This window comes from Poecilia reticulata, chromosome 16, assembly GCF_904066995.2.
Source record: "Poecilia reticulata chromosome 16, P_reticulata-male-v2, whole genome shotgun sequence".
Lineage (NCBI taxonomy): Eukaryota > Metazoa > Chordata > Actinopteri > Cyprinodontiformes > Poeciliidae > Poecilia > Poecilia reticulata.
The window spans coordinates 16401385-16427178 of record NC_088845.1 but is presented as its reverse complement, the minus strand read 5'-3'; the positions used below and the strand labels follow the sequence as shown (position 1 = coordinate 16427178).

General features: G+C 39.5%; 1 protein-coding gene across 3 annotated transcripts; it reads right to left on the bottom strand.

Moving 5' to 3' along the window:
- Window positions 1-3180: 3180 nt before the first annotated feature.
- cgna (cingulin a) lies at window positions 3181-24620 on the bottom strand. Of its 3 annotated transcripts, none has more exons than XM_081597370.1 (21): window positions 24404-24620; window positions 14619-15519; window positions 14410-14507; window positions 14254-14323; window positions 14042-14137; window positions 12552-12673; window positions 12257-12368; window positions 11954-12166; window positions 10871-11019; window positions 10670-10696; window positions 10046-10166; window positions 9064-9276; window positions 8744-8965; window positions 8409-8657; window positions 8131-8301; window positions 7584-7745; window positions 7292-7465; window positions 6975-7093; window positions 6717-6825; window positions 6474-6637; window positions 3181-6036 (listed from the first exon to the last, which is right to left on the bottom strand). In XM_081597370.1, exons 2-21 carry the CDS (start codon window positions 15516-15518, stop codon window positions 5898-5900), a joined length of 3630 nt encoding a protein of 1209 aa, XP_081453496.1. In that variant the 5' UTR covers window position 15519; window positions 24404-24620; the 3' UTR covers window positions 3181-5897. The 3 variants fall into 3 exon arrangements, with proteins under 3 accessions (XP_081453496.1, XP_081453497.1, XP_008429924.1); XM_081597371.1 differs by having other exon boundaries at window positions 14410-14480; XM_008431702.2 differs by lacking the exon at window positions 10670-10696 and having other exon boundaries at window positions 24404-24619.
- Window positions 24621-25794: the final 1174 nt, after the last annotated feature.

Sequence of the window (25794 nt, the reverse complement as noted above, 5' to 3'; positions counted from 1 at the left end):
GTTTGTTTAATTCTGTTTTATCTGCTTTTATGAGCATTTTGGGATCATTATCCTGCTGGAAGATTGAGTTTAACAATGATTTAGGAATAACTCTAGAGCGCATGTGTCAAACTCAAGGCACGGGGGCCAAATCTGGCCCACCGTAGCTTTTTATGTGACCCTTTAGACTCCAAATTACCTTCCAGATTTTCACAAAACTCCAAAACTCACACAAAATCAACAAATTTCAGTTTAAGTGACTGTTGCCTCAGCCTTACTTGATAAGTTGTAGTCCGTAATTGATTCGGCGAGTAATAGAAAGTCATATTTAACATCATACAATAGCGCATATATTGTAAAAATGTCTTACAAACATTTCTAAATTGGCACCACAAAATCTGTAATTTTGATTAAAAAAAAAAAACAATCACAAAATCCTGGAAGAACATTTATTTATTGATATTTTAACAGTCTAAACGGTTTTGTCACTTCATTCCGGCACAACCGGCCCTTTAAGAACATTCAGATTTTCGATAAGACCCAAAATGAAAATGAGTTTGACGCCCCTGCTCTGGAGCATGACGCTGCCACCACCGTGTTTGACTGTTAATATTGTTTCACAGTCTCACCTTGACTGTATAAAAAATACTCTTAACTTTAGGCAAAAATAGCCACATTATTGTCTGTGAATTTCTTTTCCAGATGTTTTCTTTCTTGTCCAGGGGATTAATTAATAAGATATGCTGAAGGTAAGTTGTGTGGTTGCAAAGGAACAATTAACCTAAAACTGGATTGAAAGTACATTTGAGCCTAAATGTTTTTGAACCAGTTTGGATTGTAGAAAAACAAATTCAAACTTGCAGTCAGTTCTTTTTAGAAATCACTGAAGTCTTTTGGGGCTGTAAAGTTGCTGGGTCAAGAAATAAAACCGTCAGTTAGTCTGAAACATTTCAGCCGAGAGGCAGAGGAAGATGTTTCCCTCTGTGAAGAAAGAAAAAAGTAAATCCTGTTTTTGAGTCCATGTCTCTGGACCCCTTATATGTAAACACGGTCTGGAAAATTACCCACTTAGAAACGTATAATACATTCCTTGTTTACACACTCTCAGCAAACACAATCTTTTGTATACTTGGTTAAAAATATTAGTTAATATGTTCTCACCAATATTTAGAACTCAAACAACAAAGAAAATTGAGGTTTTCAGGGAACTATTCACTGACATTGGTATGTATGATCTGTCTTCCTGCCCTGCATGATGAACAATAACAGTTTTGCAACAATAGATAAGACAAAAACAACCCCAACATTGTGACATTTGTTGCTTCTGCAGCAATGCCAGTCTGAGTCTGGATTTTAGAGCTCTCTGTAAAGCTATTATTTAGTTACAATTCAAATATTTTTGTCCCACTATCTTGTAGCTTCTGTAAACCCAATCTCCCACTGGTTGCTCAGAAATATTTCTCATCTGCTTTTGGATAAGGAAGTCATGCCATGCCGTTATTGTCCGTAAAATACCTTCAAAGCATTCAGTCGTGTTCGAGTCACGCAACATTCCTGGGAACTTCATAGTTTTCAGGTTTATTTACCGGCAATTTTATTTGTGATGCCTTCAAGCAGGACCATTCAAGCATGTCATATCTTCAAGTTACTTCTTTATCTGCAGCTTTAGCTTGTATCACAGAGCAAGTTTTCCCACATCACTGCTGTTCACGTTCTGCCAGTTTAAAAAAAAAAAAGGTTTGTTTTTCTCCACCGGGGAGTCGTCATTTTACTGTCTCACCTCGTCAGGAAAAGAAGGTTGCATTGACAAAGATGTTGTTGTTGCCATGATGAAACCATAACAATTCAGCAGCTGTTAATGTCAAGACAGAAAAATAACCTAGAGAGAGCTCACACATCACAGATGTTTATTATATACAATAGGATGCCTGCAGAGATTTTCCTCCTTGCTGTGATATCATCTCGTCATCATTCTTACTGTTTTTACCCCTTTAGTTATTGCAGACTTCATACACATCTGCCTCAACTGGAGTGTATTTTCTCCTGTTTTCCACTTCAAAGGTAAAAAGGTAAAGGTAATTTTGTTTATATAGCACATTTTCAGCAACAAGGCAATACAAAGTGTTTTACAGGATTTAAAAAGGAAAATTAAAAGGTCTTTTAGAGAACTGGCTGTGAGAAAAGGGCCTCGGCCACAAATCATATTTATACCCTATGGAAGTCATTAATAATAACAAAATGTGTGTATGCGCTTAACCATCTTCAAAATGTAAAGTAGTTACGACTACTGAAATGCATCAGTATTAAATTTATCAGGGTTGACTTGAGAATGCCTAGTTTCAATCTCACTTCCCCGAACAGTCTGAGTTTTTATAACATTTGTTTCTTTTTTTTGTTCAGTAAATGATGGGACTAACTTCCAGTAAGTTATTTTAGGAGAACTGCTGACGGTCTGAATAAAACTCAAACCGTGTAATTTGGGCTTAAAACTTATTACATTTTTAAAAATTCTTTTACAATCTGTATCCTCGTGAAGACATGCTTATGTTCACATGGTAATTTCTGAATATCCCTTTTAAAACTCTTCCATAAAAGCATAATGACCTCTATTAACTAAACATTCAATGGGGCCGATACCTGAACTCCCTCACTCCCATAGGGTATAGGACGTAGGTTTATTGCTCATTGAGACTCATTTAATTGTGTGAATTTGAATCTTATTGACAAATTAATGTTCCTGTTTGCAGCCCAACAGTCATTTAAGGCCATGAACGTCGTTGCTCAAAACAACGAGAACGAAAAATGCTGTCAGAACACAAACATGCTCCGTTTCATTATCCATGTCCTCTGAAGAGCAGATCCCTTTCCAGTGTTGGCATGCTTCACTTTAATTCCCTAAAAGCTTATCGTTTCCTTTTTGTTTTTATCACATGATAAGTTGCTGCAGTGTTTTTTGGCTTTTGCACAAAGCAATGTGACAAACCGTTTCTTCTGAAGTAGTCCTGACACGTCTTTTGTTGACAGTCTGACTACAATCTCTTCCGCAGAAGTCATCCATCTTCCTGAGAAATGTGCTGAAACATGACGGTAAACCTTTCAAAGGTCACTCGTATCGTAGCTGGCAGAGAGTTATTGTTTGAAATAATAATACAAAAAAGAGGTCTGAGCGTGTGTGTGCGCTCTGAAACAAAAGAGAATGTGTTAATTTAACATATTTATTGTAGCTAAATTAACAGATAACAGAAAACTAAAATATCTATTTTGTTAAGTACAGTAAGTAAATTACAGTACAAATCAGAATTGTTTCATTCTTTTGCACAGAACAAATTGTTAAGTACCATTTTCCACATAAACCGAAAATACACACATAAACATTGCGTTTTATTTATCTGAAGCCAATCACTTAAAGTGTAAACAAAAAAAAAACAAAAAAAACAATACACAAACATTGAATTTTTTTTTTCAGAATTGAAAGGCATTGTAATAAATTGACAGTAAATACAAGTTTCACTGACTTAATACAAAGAAATGCATAGTAATTAGGCCGTCTTTATAAATACCTGGCAGAAGAATGTTTTGGCCTTTATTTTCTATTGCAAGAGAAAAAAAAATACTTTAATTAGATTTGAATCCAATGAAAGTGGTTTCCAACAACAGTGCCTCACTTTGAGCTGCAAACCGACTCAAGGTCGGCAAACAAAGACGCACCAGGTTGGTTCAACCTAAACGACTGCAGGGCAATTCTTACACATTTACACGATTATACAACAGTACAATATAACACCAAGCAGTACTTCTCGTTTCTCCACAAAATTCTGGTAGAGATTAGATTATCAGTATTTTGTGCAGATTAAGATGGAAATGTGGAGTAAATTCTTATTCCCAACTATCCTAAAAATAATAGGCTTTATTTTTTTTTTTGTTTTACTGAAAAGCATTTATACAAACAACATGTTACTCGTCTCAGTGAACAAAATGCAGCAGCTCATTCAAATGTGATTTTATAAATTTATTATATTCGATTAGGTTAATAGGAAAGAAGTGTACATAAACTCCTCTGCTGTGGAATAGTGTGTCACAATCACAAGTATTACAGTATTAATCCCTTCAAAGTAAAACGATGATGGACTCTGACTGGTACCACCTCGTTTATGACGCCGAGCTAACTACTGGTGAAGAAACGCTGAGAAAACAAAAAAGGCAAGGTGCAGTTACAGGGATCAGCAAACTCAGGTTTTACAAAAAAATTACGATTTTAAAACGGCATCAATTCCCGATCGTGCCGTTCCTGTGGTGTAAAGCCTCTGCTGCGTGCAGCTGGTCAGCTGGCTGAAGGAAGGTCGGCTTTCTTTCACTTACAAAGAACATTTGTTTGGCTGTCAAAAGGGAAGTGGAAGCTGAGGGACAGTCCACAGGCACTGCCGTTATAGAGACAGTTTTAAAACTCTTTTACAAGTGTCATTTCTGCAAAGCAGCTGACTTGACTGGCCGGCTCATAAAGGTGTGTTATAATCAGTCTTTCTTTATAAAGAGCAGAACAGCAAAAAAAAAAAGAAAAAGTGATAAAAAAAAAAAAAAGACTCAAATTTCTGGGGGGGGTTTTGGCCCAGAGTTTTAGGACATTGTGGACATTTGAGAACAAATAATGAAACAAAAGCCTTCATAGTGTGTTACAGGCCCACTTCACTGCCTTTTTAGGCATCTTAACTACAATAAATCCACTTGTAAAAAAGGAGTGAAGTAAGCTACATTAAATGCAGATTATCTAAACGCGATGCAAGTGAGCTTTGGCCCCTTTATTCTGCTTGTTAAAAAAATATATATATTTGTTTATCACTTTGTTTTGAGACCAAGACTAAAAAATAAAAGTCCAGCTCAATCTGATCCTAAAAAGTTGCTTTTTATGGATCCTGAAGGCATTCAATCAACAAATTAAACACCGAGACTCACAGACAAAACTGTAAACCCAAAATGTGATGTGAAAAATCAAAGATGGAGGACATAATACAAATTTGAATCAATGAAAAATCAACTGGCTACACCGTTAGAAAATAGAAAAAGGATAAAAGTCTGGAAAACTAAGCATTTTTTGCACTCAAAAAACACATAAAAACTATTCATTTAATGGGCCTTTATTCCATACTTTCTGTTCAAGTTTTTTCCACCAAACTCAAAATAATAAACTAATAATCAACAGTAAAAAGTCACATTTGGTCCTTTTCTGCTTTATTATATTATATTGTTCTGTTCAAATAATCAAATAATCTGTTGTGGTTTTTCTTGGTGTTCACAGCACAGGAATCTCATAACTTCATCATGGATAATGATCTCTGCAGCTGCAGAAAGCTGTGAAGCTTCTGACGAACAATCTCTACGGTCTGATGGTTTGCCTCTTTTTCAAATATAAACTAAAAGCTTACGGCTGTTTGATCCACTGCTGCTGTGGTTACGTCTATATAATTTAGCCAGATTTGATCTGAAGACATCTGCACGGGAAACTGTTACAGAAAATAACTTTTTAGTGGTAGTAAAGAAAGAAAGAAAAAAAAAAAAAACAGAGCTGAGCTTCTCAAAGTGAAGCAGTTCTGAAATGATCAGACTCTGAATTTGTTCCAAAAGGTGCAGTAAAGTCTGTTTCGGCAGTACCTTGAGTTGGGTCATGTATTGTGTGCATGAGAAGGAGGGGGAAGTTCCTTTAAATGGTGGGGATGTGGTGTTTCCTTACATTCATGCTGGTGTGGAAAAATCAGTCCCCATGTTCAGCTCTACAATGAGTCGTTAAGCTCCTTGCCGCTCGCCCTCATTGTCTGCTGTGTTTACCGTTCCCCTTTAGCTTTTCCCCCAGTCTACACAAGCCTCCTTTTTAGTTATAGTTCTCAGCAGAACCTCTTGATCTGTTCTAACCCAGAAGTTGATCCTCAGCAGGAGCTGGTCTGGAGGTTGCTCTCGGTGAGGAACGAGGTGATGGTGGACGGGTCGTACAGGCTGTCGTCGTCGTCGTCTGAGCTGAGGGCGGACGAATCCAAAGCCGGCCTCATCGATGCTTGAGTTTTCCTCCTGTCAGACACAGACAGCAATGGGTCATTTTTAAATGTTCGGCTTAAAACATTATGAAGGGTTCTTTTACTTGGTCTACACAGACAGTCAACGCATTCTGGAGAGCAGAGCGCCATCCGCTGGCTGGTTAAAGTAACAACGTGTCACTCCGTTTTTTTGCCAGCATGTTTGTGAAGTAATCTTGCCTGTAGTAAATGAGTAATGTACAACTTCAGCCTAATAAAGTAAATAGGGCATTCCAGGGAGGTTGTGCAAGCCTCCGTGTACGCGTCACAGCCGACCGATCTGATTGGTGTCATTTTTACGAGCGGTTTTATTCGTCTCGTGATGTAAAGAGAAGGAGGAGACTCTGTTCTTCTGCTAGTGACTCAGAAAAACAGCTATGATGATCTCAGCTGCACAAAGTGTGTAACAAACCCAAAAAAGAAAAAACTCACTTGAGCTCTGCTTCCAGAGCGGTGACTCTGGCCTGCAGAGCGTCCTTCAGTTCCGTTTGCTCCTCCATGTCTCTCTGGGCTTTCCTCCTCAGAGTCTCGATCCTCTCCAGCTCCGTCTCTCCCTCGTCCACCTGCCGCTTCAGCGCCTTCACCCTCAGGGTGAGCTGCAACACGCGTCAAGTCTTAAATCTGCTGCAGGGTGTTCCGGCGTGTCAAACACCGATTTCATCACCGTGATTATACCTGATCTCTCTGTTCGGTGTGCGTCTGTCTCTCCTCGTCCAGCGTCATGTTGAGCTCTTTTAGCTTCCTCTCCAGTCGACGTTGTGACGACAAAATGGTGTTCTTCTCTCTTTATTATAGAGAAAAAAATTTAAATAAAAGCTAACCAACTTCTCACACTTGCCATTCTCTTGGATTAGTGTCTGTTGCTAAAAAAATTTTAATCTTACTTTTTTTACACAAGAATAAGGCACGTTTTTCTCTGCATGTTGCGCTCACCTCTCCTCGGCTCGCAGACGGTCCTCCAGCTCCTGGATCTTGTTCTCCAGCTGGGAAACTCCCGCTGACGAGCGCGACTGACCCTCCATCTCAGCCACGCGGTTCCTCAGCTCCTTCAGCTGCCGACACACAAAAATCACACGCATTTTACTTCCTGCTTTCTTTCTTGCTTATTTGAATTGGGACAAGTGTTAAGAATAAACAAATACTGAACACTACAACCTTTACGACCTAACAAATGTGAAAATGTTCCAAGGGGCATGACTGCCGTTTCACTGTACTGTATTACTCCTCATTGCTAAAGCAGGTGGACGTACGTGTCTCTCCATGGCGTTCTTGTCCAGCTCCAGGTCCTGTTTGGAGGATCTCTCCTGCATGAGCTCAGAGCGGAGCTGGTCGATCTGGTCTCTGCTCCTGGACACTCGGTCCGTCAGCATCTCCACGGAGCTTTTCTCCTCCTCCAGCTCCAACTCCACACGCTTCAGCTTGTCCTGGTGGAAGGAAGAAGATGTCAGCAAGCTCTCTATGAAACGTTGTCACCCAACACCACATTTGTGCCCAGTTTCTGTATTATTGTTCTAGAACAGACACTAAAAGTGAGCGTCGTACCTCCAGGATGCGAATCTCGCGCGTTTTCTCATTAAGGCTGTTTTTGCTGGCCTCTACCTCTCCCTCTAGGTGGCGCAGTCTGTTGGTGAGGAGCTCCTTGTCCAGCTGGTGGTTGTCCCTCTCTTCGCACGAAAGTTGAAGCTCCTTCTTTTGTCGCAACATCTAGTTAAACAGATAAAATACCCATGTGTTATACTGTGTTGTCTTATGAATTAGTTACTGCATAAATTCATTTTTTTTAGAAATGCAGCTTAAAAAGTGCAACTCATAGATTCATTCCAAGTGCCACACTGCTTTTTTTCTTCCACTCAACTGTCCAGGAATATGCATACCAATGATGAGCTTGATCCCTGGAACAACACCACTCTGTACAATGAATCTTTATGACGCGTTTTATTTTTTTTAAACTAAATTATTGAAATAACTTCATATTTAAATGGTATTCTAAATTGCACAAAGGTTACTGTATGTCAGCCATTCATCCCCAACAAAAAAAAATTGATCCTTAAAACATTTATAAGTGAAAACAATTTGAACAGCTTCATACTTCTTCCTCCAGTCGCCTTAAGCTTTGTTGGTTTCGTTCCAGCTCGGATTTTGTGTCGTTTCCATGACGGTGTGCCTCGTGCACCTCCTTTCGTGTTCGCTCTCTCTGCTCCTCCAGCTGACCCTTCAGAGCCTGGATCTCTTCTTTTGAGGTCACATTCAGAGACTCGTACTGAGAGAGACAGAGAAAAGTGTGAGAAATGCATATAAATGGACTGAACTTATTGAACCATTTCCTTCTAAGAAGCGAGGATGAACTGTGAAATCAGTCTCTCGTACTTCTTTGTTGAGTTTCTCCATGGCTTTCTCCTGCTGCCGTTTGCTGTCCTCCAGCTGGGTGATTGTCTGCTTGAGCATCTCTCTGTCCCTCTCCGTGTCCTCCAGACGCAGGCCGAGTTCACGGTGTTCCTGGCTCAGTCTGGAAGCTTTTCTCTTCCCCTCATCCAGCTCGGATCGGAGGCTCCTGACCTCGGAGTGCAGGGCGAGCTCCGCCTCAGAGCTCTCGGTCGCGTTGCTCTGAAGCTGAGCCTGAGTACATCACAGAGCAGATCAGTTATTCTTCTATGTCTGATGGTTTTAGAGCGTCTCTGAGTAGGATAATGTTTCAGCTTCACCTCTAATCGTGAGAGTTTCTCTTTGAGCCGGGTCTTAGCCGCCTCCTGATCCTTCTGAGCGTCTTGGAGGGAGTTAAAGTCCATCTGAGCTTTACTCAAACCCATTCTAGCAGTTTCCAGTTCTTCCTCGGTTGCAGAGAGTTTCGCTTTAAGCTGGCTGGCTTCTCTTTGAGCATCACTGAGCTTCTGCTCCAGCTCCGAGATGGTTGCTGGGCTCGGGAGCTATTTGGAGGAGGACAAAAAAAAAAAAAGAGAATAAGTTGTTTTCCAGGTGCAAAGCTTAATATCTTAGTATAATTTTTCGATGAGAGTGAACTGACCTGTTTATTTTTCTCTTGTGCCTTTACACAGTCATCTTTGGCCCTCTGTAACTGGTCCTTCAGCCTGTCGATCTCATACTTTAGCTCTGCCTCCTGGTTCTGGTGAGACTTTTTCAGGGAAATGGTTTCCAGGACCTTCTTGTCGTACTCAGTCCTCTGCTTCTCCAGATCTAACCTGGTCTTGTGCAGATCAGCGCTGCACCGCTGGAGCTCCTGCACACATTTAGTTTATACAATCTGATGATTACACTTCCTGTACAGGTCATTACGCTGTAGGTCAGAAGTTTACATATACCAAACATTGGCAGGAGTGTCAGATTAATTCAGTGTTTTTAATGATGCATTTGAACTTTTCTTTTAGGGTGGAATGATAATACAACCAACAGCAAAGAGTGTTTAAGAAGAAAGAATGAAGAACTTTGAATCTAATGTGGAGTTGGAGTTCTCCGTTTCGTTTAGGCCCATTTTAAAATTTAAAATGCAAAAATTCACTATGAATTTACAAGAGGCATTTCTAAACTTCTAATGCTTTAAATATGGAATCTGTAAAAATAGAGACTGTAGTGATGAAAGCAAAAAAGGACAAAAGAAAAGACAAGTACAAGGGAAAGTGGGACACAAGAGCGGAAGGTAAGACTTTTATAGAAACATCTGAAGGAAGGAAAAACAAAAGAACAAAGCGAGGGAAGAAAGACCTGAGAAAAGAACGACAAGGCAAGGAAGGAAGTGATGGAGGAAGGATGAAAAGACGGAAAGAAGACAGTCAAGAAAGAAGCTAGGTAAATAAGGAGACAACAAAGGGAGAAAAGAAGGGAAGGAAGAAATCAAACAACATAGTTTTCAAGTTTTCCAGACTTCATAAGGACCCTGCTTTAAAATTGGGCCTTGTTTGGATCCCGTTTTATAAAATTGAAAATTTTAAACTGAAAAAGCTCTAAGAGCTCCCAGGAGCCCTGGAGTAATGCCAGTAAACATACTGCACCTGGTTGAGAGCCTCTGACTGGCTGGAGTCTGCTGTCTGCTGCTTCACTGCGCTCATTCTCTCCTGCAGCTCCTTCAACTCATCCTCAGATTCCTCTTTCTCCAGACGGATTTGCAGAAGCCTGAAAAATGTTCAAAAGCAACCAATCACAAAACATCGCACCGTGTACTGTTATTTTAAGAACCGTTTAATCACCTCATCAGAAGCTGCTGGATTGAATGGGTGAAAATCATGAATTCGATTCGGTTTAGTTAATGAGCAAATAAATGCTGCAGCTCGAGTTATCACATCAAAGAGATGTATTCACAGGAACACATTATGTTTTCACTAAACGCAGACTATCCACACCACTCCTGTGTTTTAATGTCTCTGCTAACATAGGAGGTCACAGATTTTAATAAATAACTTCAGGAAATAATCATAACCCCACTTGTCCTAAAATAATAATGATCTTTAATTTGTATTTGGTCATCACGGACCCTATGGTTAAGCTAAAGCATCATGAATGAATGACGCTGTGTGTGGATAGTCTTAACACAATGGTGAGAAAGCTGTTAGCACAGTTAGCCAAATCTAAACTTCCACATGTCAACACATAAACGCTGTGAAATACGTGACCCTCACTGTGTTTCAGGGTTGCTGGGCGGCTCTCTGACAAAGACAGGAAGAAGCAGTGACCAGGAAGAATGAGAGAGGGGAAAAAAGAAAAAAAAAAGAAACACATTAGTAGAAACGAAAGTGAAAAAAAGCATGGAAAACCCATGTGCAGGTGAAGAGTCCCGAGGAGAAACTTTGCGAACCATCTGAGCTCTTGGCTTAACTCACTCTTGTTTGGTGCTTCGAAGCTCGTCTCTGGTGGAGTGAAACTGCTCCATCCAGTGGTTGCTCTCGTCTCTGCAGTCCTCCAGCTGCTGCTGCAAGGTGCGGACGGACGAGTTCACGCGCAGCCGCTCGGCCTCGATCCCTGCGTGAGACTTTGGCAGAGGGCAGAAGAAGAAAGAACAGATTGAATGTGATGCTCCACATATATTTCTGTTTAAACTCAGATTACATGCAACCAAACAAGCCACTTTTTGAGCCATATCAAATAACGTCAGTAATGACATGGGCCAATATAGTTAAGTGAGTCCTTGGCCTTAACGATAGTCAAGCTCAGTCTAGTTTAATATGTTACACCACTCAGATGCAAAAAACATAAATATAAATGTATGTCACGTCAATCACTTTTTCAAGCTCAAATTATTTGATGATTTAATACATGTTCTTAAATACTTAGACCACAGTCAGGTAGCTGTTATCTCCATCCTTCATCAACCTTAATTAAAATCTAATAAAGTTGCTGTCAAATGGACTCCTGGCTCTAGACTATCCTTACATGTTTTAGCTAAAAATTACATTTGCTGAGAGGTTAAAGAACAGTTATACTTTGTAGGACAAACGTCTAGACGTGTTCTTTGGTCTTCATCAAGCCGTTTGTTCACCAATGTTCTCTAACAAACCTCTGAGGTTTGAGAATACAAATTAAGTAACTTTTAGACACAATTTGTTACAGGGTATATTTATGTGCATCACAATAAAGCGGGGACACACTTTTCCCCGCTTTATTGGGGAAAAGCAAATTTGCTTTGCCAGCAAATTTGCTTTGCTGGCAAAGCAAATTTCAAAACCATGTAAAACTTTCCTTCCACTGAAAAACGATGTCCTACTTTCTCCCCCTAATAAAGTCCAAATAAAATCCACTCAAGTTTTGCATTTTATCAGGACAAAATGTGGGAATCTTCCAGGTTGTGCCTACACACTATTATTGACCTCAATACCCCTGTGGTCATTCAGCTAGCTTGTCGCCACTCAGGGTTGCTCTCAACATTTTGGCTCCGTGTCTAAGTGGCTGCGGTGCGCTCAGCACACCTGGGACACCTGCTCCATGCTGCTGCGCAGCTTCTCCATGTCAGCGCTGTACTGCTCTCGCAGCGCCTCGATCTCTCGGTCGTGTGATGCCACCTCTTCCTTCAGAGCGCCTTTCAGAGCGGTGAGCTCCCTCTCTCGTTGTCTGAGTGTCTCCTCCAGCTTGTGCTTCAGCTGGGAGAGCTCCATCAGCTGTGCTTGACTAGACATCAGGTCCTATAAACAGTAAGGCTACAGTGAGTACAGACAGGGGTTTTTAGTAAATGTGTCTTTTCACAAGAATCCCCCTGAAGGACAACGTTGTACCGTCTTGCTGCCGTTTTCTCTTCGTAGCTCATCTTGAAGCTCCGCCAGGTGGTCCTCCATCTCTCTCACCCGACTTTCTGCTTTCTCTCTGTCCATGCGCAGATGAGTCAGCCTGCAACAAAAACAAAGTCCCACTTATATTCTTTCAATAGAAAAAACAGACTGTTTTGTATGTGGTGCAAATAAGCAACAATAACTCCTTGTTTCATTAAACTGTGTTGAGTCATGACCCAACCAGTGGCATTAAGCCCTCATGTGAGTATGCGTGTGTGTGTGTGTGATTCTGTATCCTCACTCTGATTGTGTTTCGCTTAGCTCCTTCTTCTTCCGGTCCAGAAGCTCCTGGAGCTGCAGATTTTCATCCAGACACGACTCGAGCTCGGCTTTCAGAGCGGGGTCAGAATTGCTGGCCGAGTCCTGCACACAAGCAGACGCGATAAATAAATAAGAGCGCTGAAACACGAGGCGTCAGGCGGTGCTGGCTGAATAAACAACTGGCTTTTAGGAAACGCTTCGGCAGGTTTGCTTTTACCCAATAATCAATATGCAGAAGAGCTCAAGTTATTAAGAGCTATTTGAACTTAGGATTTCTAAGCTACTTTAAACCAATGTATAATGAGTCATTATTGAAGATGGATTTTTTTTTGTGAGTATTTGTGTACATCTCTGACAAAGCCTGAAAGGCTTTAAGGATTAATCTAAGGATTAATCTGAAACACCCTCCCACAGAAACCCCATTAGCCCTTCTGGTTAGATTAGTTAAACAGCTGAAGAACACTGGAAACTCTTTCCTCTTCTTAGGCAAGCTAAACAATAGGCGAACCCGCTTCTCATGACCAGGCAGCTTAAAATGAGTGTTGGACTGGAAGTGAGCCATATTATTAGAGCCAAGTTGCTCTATGAATGCCAAGCCCTTGATGAAAAACTCTTTATATAATCCAAAATGCAAAAACTACTGGAAATCCTCATAAAGTCCAGCACGCATTTAAGGAACCATAAAAATCTGATCAGATGTTTACATGTATTCAATTATTTTTCAAGGAAGATAATACAAAGAGCTCAATCTCTCTCTTGTCTGACTGAAACTTTTTCAACAGAGGCCATGCAGCTTGTTCACGTGGACAGCTGGAAAATTCAGTCTCGTCTTAAATGTGGCCTTTTTCTTTAATTCAGCTTCAGCAGCGGCATTTCTTGAAATTCATAACCAATTTCCACTTGTCTGATGGTGGCATTTTAGAGTAGATGGTTGAAAGTTTGTTTGACCCTGAACTCAACTATATGTTGGACATGGGAACTTAAAAGCCAGGTTTTTGCAAGGATACCAAGCAGTATAATAGAACTGAACCGGTTCTGTCAAGAACTGTCGTCAAACATCCTAAATAATGTTTAGACGGATGGATTGCATCCAAATTGCACCAAAATAGGTGCAATTTCTCTGCAACATGTTACATTTCTCCTAGTATAAATATTTACATTTATATGTATGCTTTTCCTGTCAGTTCATATGAGTGGTGTAAAGTAAATCATATATAAATCCTAATAAAAAAATACCTATTGTATGTTGTATTATAGGCCCACCCTAAATACAGAGTATATGAAATACAGAATTAAATTCGTCAAATTAATGAACAACCTAACATGACCGAAACTATACTAAGCTGAGAATATCCCAACTTTGGTCTGGTAGAAAGAAAGTAGGAAGAACCAGGACAAGTCGTACCTTGTGCCTGAAGGTCACAAGAAACCTCCGAAACCTTTTCACATTTTTCTCTCTGTTCCACTTACCCTCCTTTCTTCGCGCAGGGCAGTCTGCAGTTGAGCCACTTTTGTCTCCAACTCCCTTTTTTCTCTTATCCACTCCTCCCGAGGGCTTTCCTTAGGCTGCCCAGAGAAAGAGTAAAGGAGACAGAACTGTAACCATTCTCTGCATTGAACACTAGGAGGGATAATTCCTAAAAAAACCCATAAAAAATATTGTCGTTTCAGGAAGAACAAACCATTATGCTCTGAAAATTCAGAAAAATACTCCTGACTTTGTGTCTGATGACATCATCACTCTCAGAAGAACTAAGGAACGTAAAAAGGGACAAGTTAACTTCAACACTCTGATCAGATCAGTCTAATGTGATCTACAGGTATGTGGAGGTCTGTACCCCTGTCTCAGGATGTTGTACACAGTCCTCATCACCTGGTCCTCCTCAGAACTTATCTCAGCACTCTGAACCTGGTCCAGCAAAAGGTCAGGGGTCACCTTAAGACATAGATCAGAAAACTACCCTTGCAATGTTGCATGCTTTGTTTTGTGTATAGCTCACAGAAAAGCCTGCTGTGATGCCCGGCCAGAACACAGCTGGGTTCTTACCTGCGACTCGGTCCGATCCACGTCTCGGGGCTCCTCTGAGGTCCATTGATTGGCTGAGAGTCCAGCGACTCTGGAGCCCGGAGCCTGGCCGTGTACCATGCCGCTGTGAGCTGAGGATGGGGGTGAGGTGTAAGGTTTGGGGTGGAGGAGAGGAGACGTAGCTCTTGTATGCTGTTGAGTAGGTGCAAGTCCTCTATGTTGGTTTCCAGGTGCTGCACCGTCATACCTGGCAACCGGTCTGTTGACAGGAGTCTGTCTCTGATAGGGGGGAGGCACGTTTGCCTGCTGGCGAGGGTCAGGGTACGAATCATTGTTCCTAACCGATTCCAATGACCTGTTAGAGCCTGTCTGGTGAGAACGATCCCACATAGTGCTTTCTGCAACCCTTCCTCTGTCACTGGTACCCCACACCTCCTCTCTGCCTCTCCTCACTCCAATCCCTCCATCCAAATTCCCATAACTACCAGACTTCCCATCCCCAGGGGGTCTAGATAGCTGAAAATCCTCACTACTGCCGCCTCCATCCGTGTCTAGCAGTGAGCCGTGAGACTGAACCCGGCGGAGCGGTCCCAGCTGGCCTCCCGCTCCCCCAGAAGCGCCCCTCTCTGCTTGAACCTCTGTCTTCTCTTTCCTCCGGGGAAGGCTGCCGTAGCCAGAGGAGTAGTCGGTCCTGAGCTGGACCCCGTACGAGTCTCCCCTCTGTCCATCCTTCAGGACCACGTACGGCTGTCCGGCGATGCCCTGCACCCTGACCGCTACGCCATATTTGGAGGTGCTCTGAGGTTTGGGCCTCTGCTTGGGCAGCCCTTCCCCAGAGTCACCGAGATTGTTGCTGACGCGGACCTGGGCATTGTAGTCCGTCGGTTGCCTTCTGTCCTTCTGCCAGGACCGTGTGCTCATACTACAAAAAAGAAAAGGAAGAAAAATCTGATTTGGTTATAAAAAAAACAACAAACAAACAAAAAAACTTAAGAGGCTGGAAATGGATAAAAAAAATCCTCTATTGACAATAATTTAGCTTGATCGGCCCCCAAACAGATGCTCCGTTTCATCCATTCATACTTCCAACTTTTGTTGTGGGAAAAATCACATTTGAAATGTTTGCAATATTTTTGGAAATCTGAGAGTCTACACCCTAAAAGGGAACACAGAGGTCTTCATAATACTATTTGCTAATACAGGATGCTAAGGACAATTTTCAAATTTCAATTCCAATTACTTTATCGTTAATAATAGAAAAGATCATGTTACATGAACTGCTCTCAGATATCATCTCTAAATAATTAATAACCATTTACTGAAGAAATAATATGAATAAATATTCTGAATTATGTTGTTAATTCAGCCTTAAGAAAGGCTGATTTTCTTAAAGAGAAAATCAGCCTTAGCAGGTCAAAGTTCTAAAAAAATTAAAATAAAACAGATATCAGAAATCTGTGACAGATTTCTGATCAATGCTTCTCCAAATAAAGACATATTTTTTAACTGCTGACTATAAAGCAGAAACATTCGCTTTGCTAAAATTATTTAAGGGCCATCTCCACAAGAGATCTTAACCTGAACTAATGATAAGAAAGTGCATGTTTACTGGTGAACAATAGTGTTTTGTAAACAGTGAGGATGATGTCACACTGTGACATCAGGCCGCAAAAAAATACTGCAGACGACCTTCTACTGCAGGAAAGCACAAAAAGAGGAAACGCAAACCATACGTAGACGAATGGAGGTTGTTGGGTAAAATTCAACAGAGACAAGATTTGTTTTTAGAGGAGCCATCAGTCTATGGAAGACAATGTCTATTTTTAATGCAATTCCAAGTTAAAGAATCCTTGCAATTATGAAAAAGGATGTGAGGAAATCATTTTAGAATTTCAGCCAATCATTTAAAATACATAGTTTAGATAATAAAATGAAACCAGTTTTCTTCCACAGCTAAAACAGAAAGTCAGAAATGAAGCAACATAAACTTAAAGCACTTGACTAGATTTTTTTTGTTTTCTTACATTAAAACAAAATTATACAAATTATGAAAAGAGCTCGTTTTTTTAAGACAACATTTTAACCCGATGAGAAAAGTGATGGAATATCAGACATTTTCAAACTGGTTTACAGCTTTTATTATTATTTAAAGAAATATTCTAAACATGACCCCAACCGTTACAGTTTTAAACCGTCTTTGATTGTACAAAAGATTGGAAACAAGATTTTTGTTCACAGTATCTCATAACATTTTTCCAAACGCACACCAATGTAGTAGTATAGCAGACATCTGAAAAGTGAATTATTTGACTCTTAAAATGAACAGTTCAAGTTGTAAATGAACTGATTCGCAAGCCACATGAATCGTTTAAGCTAAAAGGAAAAAAAAGATCATGACACAATCTTTTTTTTTGAACATTATTTTGCATGAGACTCTCAATGTAGTCCTCCTCTGTTGAAAAGCAGATCCTGCTGACTTCTAGACCGTGATGTCTGGTGGATCTAATGTGGATTTCTAATGTGAAATCCACATTAGATTTCAGCTTTCTGATTTGAATGTTCCAGGGAGATAAAGACAAAATGTTTTTGTTTTTTTACATGGATAGCAAAGTTTGCCATTTGCATAGTTTGTGGCTGAATTAAACACTTTCTGAGAAATTCAGACAGTGTACATCAGATGATATCATCATCATATGATGATGATGATGATGCACATATTTTTCCCAGAAAGGAGAAAAAATGTGCGCACACACCTTAAATAAGCAGGATCATTTAGCAGGATGAATAAGCAAAAATGTTCCAAAGAAACAAAGAACAGAGAAATGATACAAGGTTGGCCAGGAAGGTCAGACTTTTCAAAACTAAAGGAAAAAAAAACAGATACGACAATTAAAGGCCTTTTTTTGTTTCGTAGTTTTTTCTTTGTTTCATAATATATTCATAGTAGAAAAACTACAATTAAAAGCTGTATTGTTTGAAATTTTAATGACAGCATTATTGTGTAAAAGTATGAACATTTTGACAACTTGTCACATTACAATCATATATTTCACTGCATTGAAATACAATTTTATATGAAAGATCAACACAAAGTAGCACATAACTGTGAAGGAGAAGCAGAAAGGTAGATGGTTTTCACATAAGGCCGAACATTTTAGTGAGGTTTTATGGAAGAGTGTCATGTTGAAAGAAATCCATAAGAAGTCCCGTTGACAGTTTGCCACAAGCCCAAATTATTGAAAGATGTTGCTTGAAAAATGAAACTTTGGCCAACATGCAACACTTTATGAGTGTAGGAAGACCAACAACGCACAACACAGTAAAGACACAATCTTCACAGTGACATGCTATTGGCGGCATCATGCTGCAGGGTTGCCTTTCTTTGACAGGGATATGGAAGCTAATCAGAGTTGATGAATGGAGGTAAATATGGACCAATAATGACAAAAAAAACTGTTAAAAGGCTTGAGAATATTTGAGCCTGGGGTGAAGGTTCACATTCCAGTAGGACAGCAACACTAAAAGAGCCAAAGCTACAATAGACTGGTGTAAATCAAATGACATTTATGTGTTAGAATGACCCAGTTAAAGCTTAGACCTAAATTGAATTTAAATTCTGTGGTAAAACTAGAGAACACGCTGCATCCAATCTGGCTGACCTTGAGCTACATCTGATTGAGAAAAATCCTAAAACGCCTCCAAATGAAACCGTTCGGGTTTAAGGAACTCCGAATCCTTATGCGTCCTAGTTTGTTAAAGTCTGTCACATAAAATATGATAGTTTGTGGCTGTAGAGTTCAAGGAGTTCCAATACTTTTTTAAGTTACTGTAACTGGTTTAGTAAAGTAACCAATTTGACAATGGATAAGCTTTATCTTTCAGAAACACGTTTGTCTTTGAGAGGCAGTGATAGACTCCTAGCCAGGTAGACTGAGCTGAAGCCGTGAGCCTCCTACAGACTCTCCACCTCGACATCCTACCACAAAATGGCATGATAAAGTTTTACTTTCACATCGCTGCTTCCCATCTGAATACTTTCAGCCGCTCAAGAACTCAAGAGACAATTTAAGATCCTAGAACTCTCAACTACAAATATAACACTTTGTATAAAATGAACACATATTTACTTCTCCTGGTATAAAGCAGGTACGGATGAGTGGGAGAGATTTACAGACACAGACAGTTTCTGAGCCTTGACTGTCTGTGTGAACTTTGTTCCTGTTGCTCCCTATTAGTCATTAACCTGAAAGCACACACCCAGACACGACGCTCCCTTTGAGAGGAGCAACACAAAAACTTTAGGAAGTTTCTGTGGCTCATATCAGGGTGAACTCCTTTTCCAACACTGAACAGCCAGAAGGCAGACAGGTGCCGTATTTGACTGGCTCAACTCAACACGCTAATAATGCCTGGCAATGCTTTTCAGTTCTACTCACTAAAAGTAGTGAATTAAGCATTCCAAGTATCGTCTCATAATAATGCCCTGTGTTCTGTAACAATACAAGATCCAACGTTGCAAAGCTACGGTTGATAATTGCGACTACGTAACAAAAACACTCCCTCCTAACCTAGCTACCACTCTCCTTCCATCGCACTTCATAACTCAGGGTCTGAGAGACAGAAAGTGGGCAGGGAAAAAGAGAGGGAGGGTGAGCTGAAAGACAAAAAACAGCCAACTTTTCTTCTCTTATCAGCGCTTCGTGCGATAAAATCCAGCCAAGCTGATACAGTGAGTGAGCAACCCTCCCTCCCATTCACACAGAGGGACCGACTGTAAAAGCAAGCATCAAAAACATAACCCTGCCTCGCACTGAAACATCAATTCAACCTCTAAACAAAGGATATCTTGTTCAGGAGACCCTTTGGGGGGTTTCTTTAAGAAAAAAAAAAGCCTTTTTTTTCTTACAAAGAATGCTTTAGTCCACTTCAAGAAAATGTACAAGCTAGCCAAAAGGGAGAGCCCTTGCTTTTTGCGCAATAGCAACAAATGAAAGAGGAAGAACGTGAAGATGGCGCTTGTGCTGTCATTAAAGATGACACAAACAGGTTTCGAGGATATTAGAGTTGCATGGGAATTATCTGTAGGAGGATTCAATTGTCAGGATAGAGCAGTTTGTGCAGTTTTCCCAGCCTCCAAACCGGAGGAAGCGTTGTGTCAAAAGAAATATGTGAAGTCATGCATGAGGTCTGTGACCCAGTGAGATTTACACAGAACCCAGGCATACCTGTTTGACATCGTTTCACACACGTATTATGTAAAAAGTAAAGAATAGCATAGGTTGACGGAAATAGGATCGACTTACAGGAATGTGGAAAATGGTGAACGGTCTTTATTTGTGTAGCGCTTTATAAAGTTCATAGAACTCCAAAGTGCTTCATGCGACATTCAATCAATCACACGCTGATGGTGACAAGCCTGATCAGCAAGTGGGGAATGTGGAGTTGGAGCTGAAGTTGCTGTTACCATCTAAATATTTGATCCATTGTGCCTTTTCCATTAGTTTCACTTTTTATGTGTCAGAGGAAAAATGAAATCCAGTTCATGGGGATGGGGACGGTGCCAGGGCAACTCATCCCATTGTCCGTCTGATGTGGGGCGGAAAACAAGGGCAGCGATTTTGAGAATGCAAAGAACTGCCCCTCTTCAGACCCTTCCCTCTCTGGTCCAATTTCAAAGAGCTGCCTTCAATAACTTCTCTATCCCCAAACTCCACTGTTAAAGTTTTATTTATTTTTAAAAGAAATTTAGGAAACAACTGATCACTGCTTGCTGAATAACCATCAACCCTTCAGTCCAGCTTCTTAGCTTTAAGTATTATGACTAGAAACACCATCAATCATTTCATAAAGCATCTAAACAAAACATGCTGGTTATGGACCAATCAACTGACGGGTAAGTGAAGTCAACTATATTTCCTTGATCGGCTCTGACCACAGACCCGCAGGTCAAATACAACACAAAGGTTTTTTCCCCTGCTCACTGAATGCATCAAAACTGGGAAGGCAAACAATTTTTGGGTCTGTAAATGAATCAAAGAGCAGCATGTTGTTTGATACTCTGTTCTGAGAAAATAAGATTCAGATTAAGCACTTACATTTTGATAAATAAAGATGATCTTTGTGTTTTACTGCCCTTATTATAGAATCTGTAGCATTTTTTCCTTCTGTCAATGTTTCTTACATTCATTTATAGAAATTAATTATTTTTTATGTGTTACAGACAGAATGAAGATTTAACATTTAAAATCTTCTTAAATGTTAAATGGGTTGTTCAGACCTGAAAGAAAAAAATATATTGGCCAATAAAAGGCTGGTTGATGCTTTAATATTTTCATTCATTTTATGTTTTGGCAAGTTTAATGATGTACTTCTCTTTGGTCATTCAAATTTTAAAGCAAGATCACAACAAAAGCAAACATAGCATCACTTAAAAGAAATATTAATTTATGTCCATTCTTGCAGCGATTCCAGGTCTGTTTTGCTGTTACTGAAAAACTTAACTTTAATGCAATAAGATATAAACGTCAAAGTCTGTTTCCATTTCCATTTATCCTCCATCACTGACCGATAACACTAAAGATCCCACAAAACACAGGTATGCGTTTTCAGGTCAGCTTGCTCAGCTCTTACAAGTCATTATCCTGTAGTTATGCTGACATGATCTCTGCCTCTGATCGCTAATTTAATTCTCAGACAGGAAATTGAATTGGAGCCACCCTGCTATTAGGAGGGAAAGGAAAATAGAATAAGGGGAAGACTGTCAACAAGAGGAGAGACCCAGAGTGTCGAATGATGCTGAAACATGCAGTCAAAATATAAATCCTCTGATCCATCATTTTCATTTTTCTCTCACCAGTCTGTCATATTTTTGTGCATGTTAATTGTGCCAAAGTTTATTATCAAGGTGATATGTCAACATCCAACTCAACAAAATTTGGAGCAGAATAAAAATCTATAAACTATCATACTGAAGTGTTAATTTGTACCATGTAAAAGGTCATGGAGGCAAACATATGCGACTGAGCCCACACCAATTTCACTGATTATTTTTTTAATAATCAGAGTAGAATGGGGATTACTCCCGTCTGATCAGGATTTTTTGTTCCGATGCAAAGTTGAGCCATTAAGGATCAGATATTTCACCAACACATATCATCAGTCTGATGCTTCATCGAAGATAACAAAATGAATGCCATGATAATGCTGGTCAACTGAGTAGCTTCAAAAGCACAGTAAATTAACACTCTTAATTCCAACAGCTTTAAACTTAAAAATGCCTTTAATTGTGCTGCATTCACTGGTTTTCTAACAGCAACATATTTAGTCTTAATCCAAGATTTTGTCTGGAAATCTTAAACGCTTTGATCCACCATAAACTAGAATAACAAAGCCACTACAATGTTCTAATTAAAACTAAATATTAATGAACACATGTTTTGTTCTGAATGCTTATGATTTTATGTTGAGAAATTTCTCAATAACTTAAGCTCGTGTTTGCTAAGGCTGAGAAACTGAGAAAATCCTGCAATGTCAATTATATTGGTAAATATTGCAATGGCAATATCGTCTGCAGTACACCTGCTTTCTTCTTTCCTCACTTTCTGCGATTTCATCACTCTGTTACCAGGATTTCGAGAAACGTAGCATCTCTGCAGAGGAATGAGCAAAGCAGGTCACATACCATAAAAAGAGAAAGACAGCCAATACAGTCTTTCATTGTAACGGGTGAAAAACTACCAAAATAAAAGCTAAACCCTATCCAAGTGGTTTTCCTTTTTCTTCTGAGCGAAATATTAATGACTTGAAACGTCAACGACTGGTTAAAAGTAACAGAACTCCCTCTCTGCTCCTAGTGAACAGTTATCCACTTACTGCAGAGGGATATTCTTCTTCTCAATTACACCCTTGACATAAAACCAAACCCTTGTCCTCTCTCCAAACTAGTTACTACTCCTCTTTCACATACACACACACACACACACACACACACACACACACACACACACACACACACACACACACACACACACACACACACACAAATGTCCATTTATTCCTCTTTTCAAGTCCAAAGTAGTTCATTGGCATGACAAAGCCTGACTTCAGTGTCGCCACACAGTACACAAATGACACCATATTAGAAGCACATAAGTATGGCCCTCCCTTCCCTCACATTCCTGACACTTGTGCCTCTGTACCAAGAGGCTGATTTGTGGGATCTTTAAACACACTCAACGGCATCTACGGCTTGTCATGTTAGACCAGTTTGATTTGTGCCAAAGTAGGTGTGGATTAAAAAAAAAATGTGTCAGGATCAAAAGCTTTTTCAGTGAAATGTGTGACACCAATTTGTGAGCCCTTCCCTACATCAGAACTATAATCTTCTGAGATTTATTCCACCATCCTTCTTTTTCTAACCATCTAATTCAATACATTCTAGAGAAAATCTCTTTCAGGTGGTTTTACTGTAGTATTTTTTACTTTCATTTAATAAAATGGGGTTAAAGCTACTTTTAAAAATGGTACACAATGAATTTTTTTAAAAAAATCATCAAAAACATATTAACATTTTTAAAATACTATAAAATAATAAGATCAAACATTAATTACAAAGTAGCCCAATCTCGACTTACCCATCTTGAATGTCTAAATTCAATTCAGATTTGCTTGTATGACCTGTTTTCATTTAATGACACAAAATATAAAAAAAACAGCAGACAGTCCAAGTGCCAGTGGCATTTAACTGTTAAATAAAACCAATATAGAGCTGTGAAGCCACTTGAATTTTGTCACAGATGTTCTTTAGGAAAGAATAAAAATAAGTTGAAAACTTTTGTCTGACAGGATTTTGATTTTATTATTTTAAAGTGTTGTAAAAAATTGGCCAGTGTAAAACTGACTGTATGAAACTGTGTTTTAATCATGTTCTACCATTCAGTGGAACCCTTATACAACAGTTTATTGAATGATATATTGATATAATATATAATGATATATTGTCACATTAATCATTGGCTAAATAAGAATGCAGTGCAGTTTCTCAGTAACTATTTTATCTTTTTATTGCCGTTTCAGAACATATGTAGTTTAGTGTAATTAAAGGCACCTTTAAGCAATTGCAGTTTTTACCATGTCGACCATAAAATGCAGAGCAGAAACATAATCTATTGTTTAAATAGGCAGAAGTGTAGCTGTGTGAACACTTTATTAAACGGCAGTATAACAAAATTACATGCAGCATCAAGAGCCACTTCATTGTTTTTACTCATTTTTAGCACCGTTTATTTCACATTTTATTTGATCATTTCTAGAGTTACCACTTTCTGAAATTCTTAAGACCCCACACTTGTTGAGTTGTGACCCCCAGTGTGTTCCCGACCCTAATTGTTAGAACCGCTGCTCTAAAAGCACAGGTGCGTAGGTTTGTTTTTTTTTTCCCCCATACTCCTCGTGTGTACAAATACAATGAATATTCACACTCCTTACATTTTAAAAACGAACTCTTTTACAATTATACGGTTATAATCACTCTTCCAGCTTTAACGTAACCGTTTAAAGTTGGTTGTTTCACTTCACAGAATTGATAAGTCACCAAAAGGCTAATTCAGTTACTCTTTTCAATAGCTAACAAGTTGAACTTGTAAATAAATAAAAACATAGCATCATTGTATTCTAATGTACTCGTCTAAAAAAGGAACAAAGTACATAAAATCCCTGCTAAAGCGTATAACTGTCGTTAAATCACACTGACTGTCTGGTTGACCCGTCTGGCGCTTCGAGAAGATCCAGTTCCAACCGAAACTTACCTTTTTTTTTTAAAGTCTCTCCTCTGTTTCTCTTCTTATGCTTTGTTTCGTCTCGTCGCCGGAGATTCTTTAAATATCTTTCCAGACATCCATCAAAGTCCACACAAAGGGTGTGTGGAAAAGCAACTCCTTCGCAAACGACCGTAGAAACAAGTTCATTACGTTGCTGCTGGAACTGCAACCTGTTACCTTTTTTCTCGGGAAAAAAACGTGCCGCCCACTCGCATCAAATCGAGTTCTCTGATTGGCCCAATCCTCTGGAATGGGCGGGGTTTGATGTGTTAGCCATCTCTTCATTGGTAAACCCTTACATCAATCATCCAGCTCGTTCTAAACACTTTTTGGACATTTACTTTGAAAGCTTGAAAAATTACCACAAGTGAACTAAAATGGACAATATCTGTTGCAGGATGAACTGCAACATCGATGATTTTCAAGGTGGACGCAATTTAATTATAGAATGACTACTTCTTCAATTTGTCCGCTAGATGGCGCAAATATTCTCATATATGCACCACTGTCCCAATACAGGCTGCTCAGTTGGTAGAGTTGTTGCCTTGCAGCAAGAAGGTTCTGGATTCGATTCCCGGCCCCGGTCTTTCTGCATGGATTCTGCATGTGCATTTGTGGATTTTCTCCAGGTACTCCGGTTTCCTCCCACAATTTGGCCTTTCCAAATTGCCCCTAGGTGTGAGAGTGTGTGTGCATGATTGTTTGTCCTCTGTGTCTAATATGTGTGATGTCCCAATACATCACACATATTAGATTTACAATAAAACTTAAAGTGAACAGAAGTTAAAACAAATATGAAGCCTAAAATAAGATTTTTGACAGGAAAAATACATGAACACAAAACTTGTTCAATCACACAATTACATATTTGAAAGCACACCAGTGGGAATTTCAATAAATGGGCAGTGTATAAAATAATATTCCAATAATATTCCAATAAACTACTACACACGCAACCTTCTTCTTAAGAGTTTCACATCTACAGTTCTTGTTGCCATGACCTAATGCTGAAGAATGATACATTTAATCAACATTGGGTGTCCGCAGAAGTGTCATTACTATCTTTAGTGGAAGGAAAATATGCTGAAGTTGTTGCTTCCTGGGCATTGAGTCATTCCTGAGTGAAGACAATTTAATAAGTGTCTTTCCTGGGTGAAAAGAGGCTGGGAAAGGTCCCCAATGGTCTACTGTTGTTAAAGATTTAAGTAAATTATCTGATTACAGACATTATTGGATTATAGTTTTGTAAAGATTATTTTCAGGGCTTCACCAGTGAAGCAACATGCTTTGCACAAACATCTCCAGACTCAAAACCACACCCAAGAACAGAGCCAGTGTTGTTTATCAGCATGTTCAGCTTCAATGCTACCACAACAGAT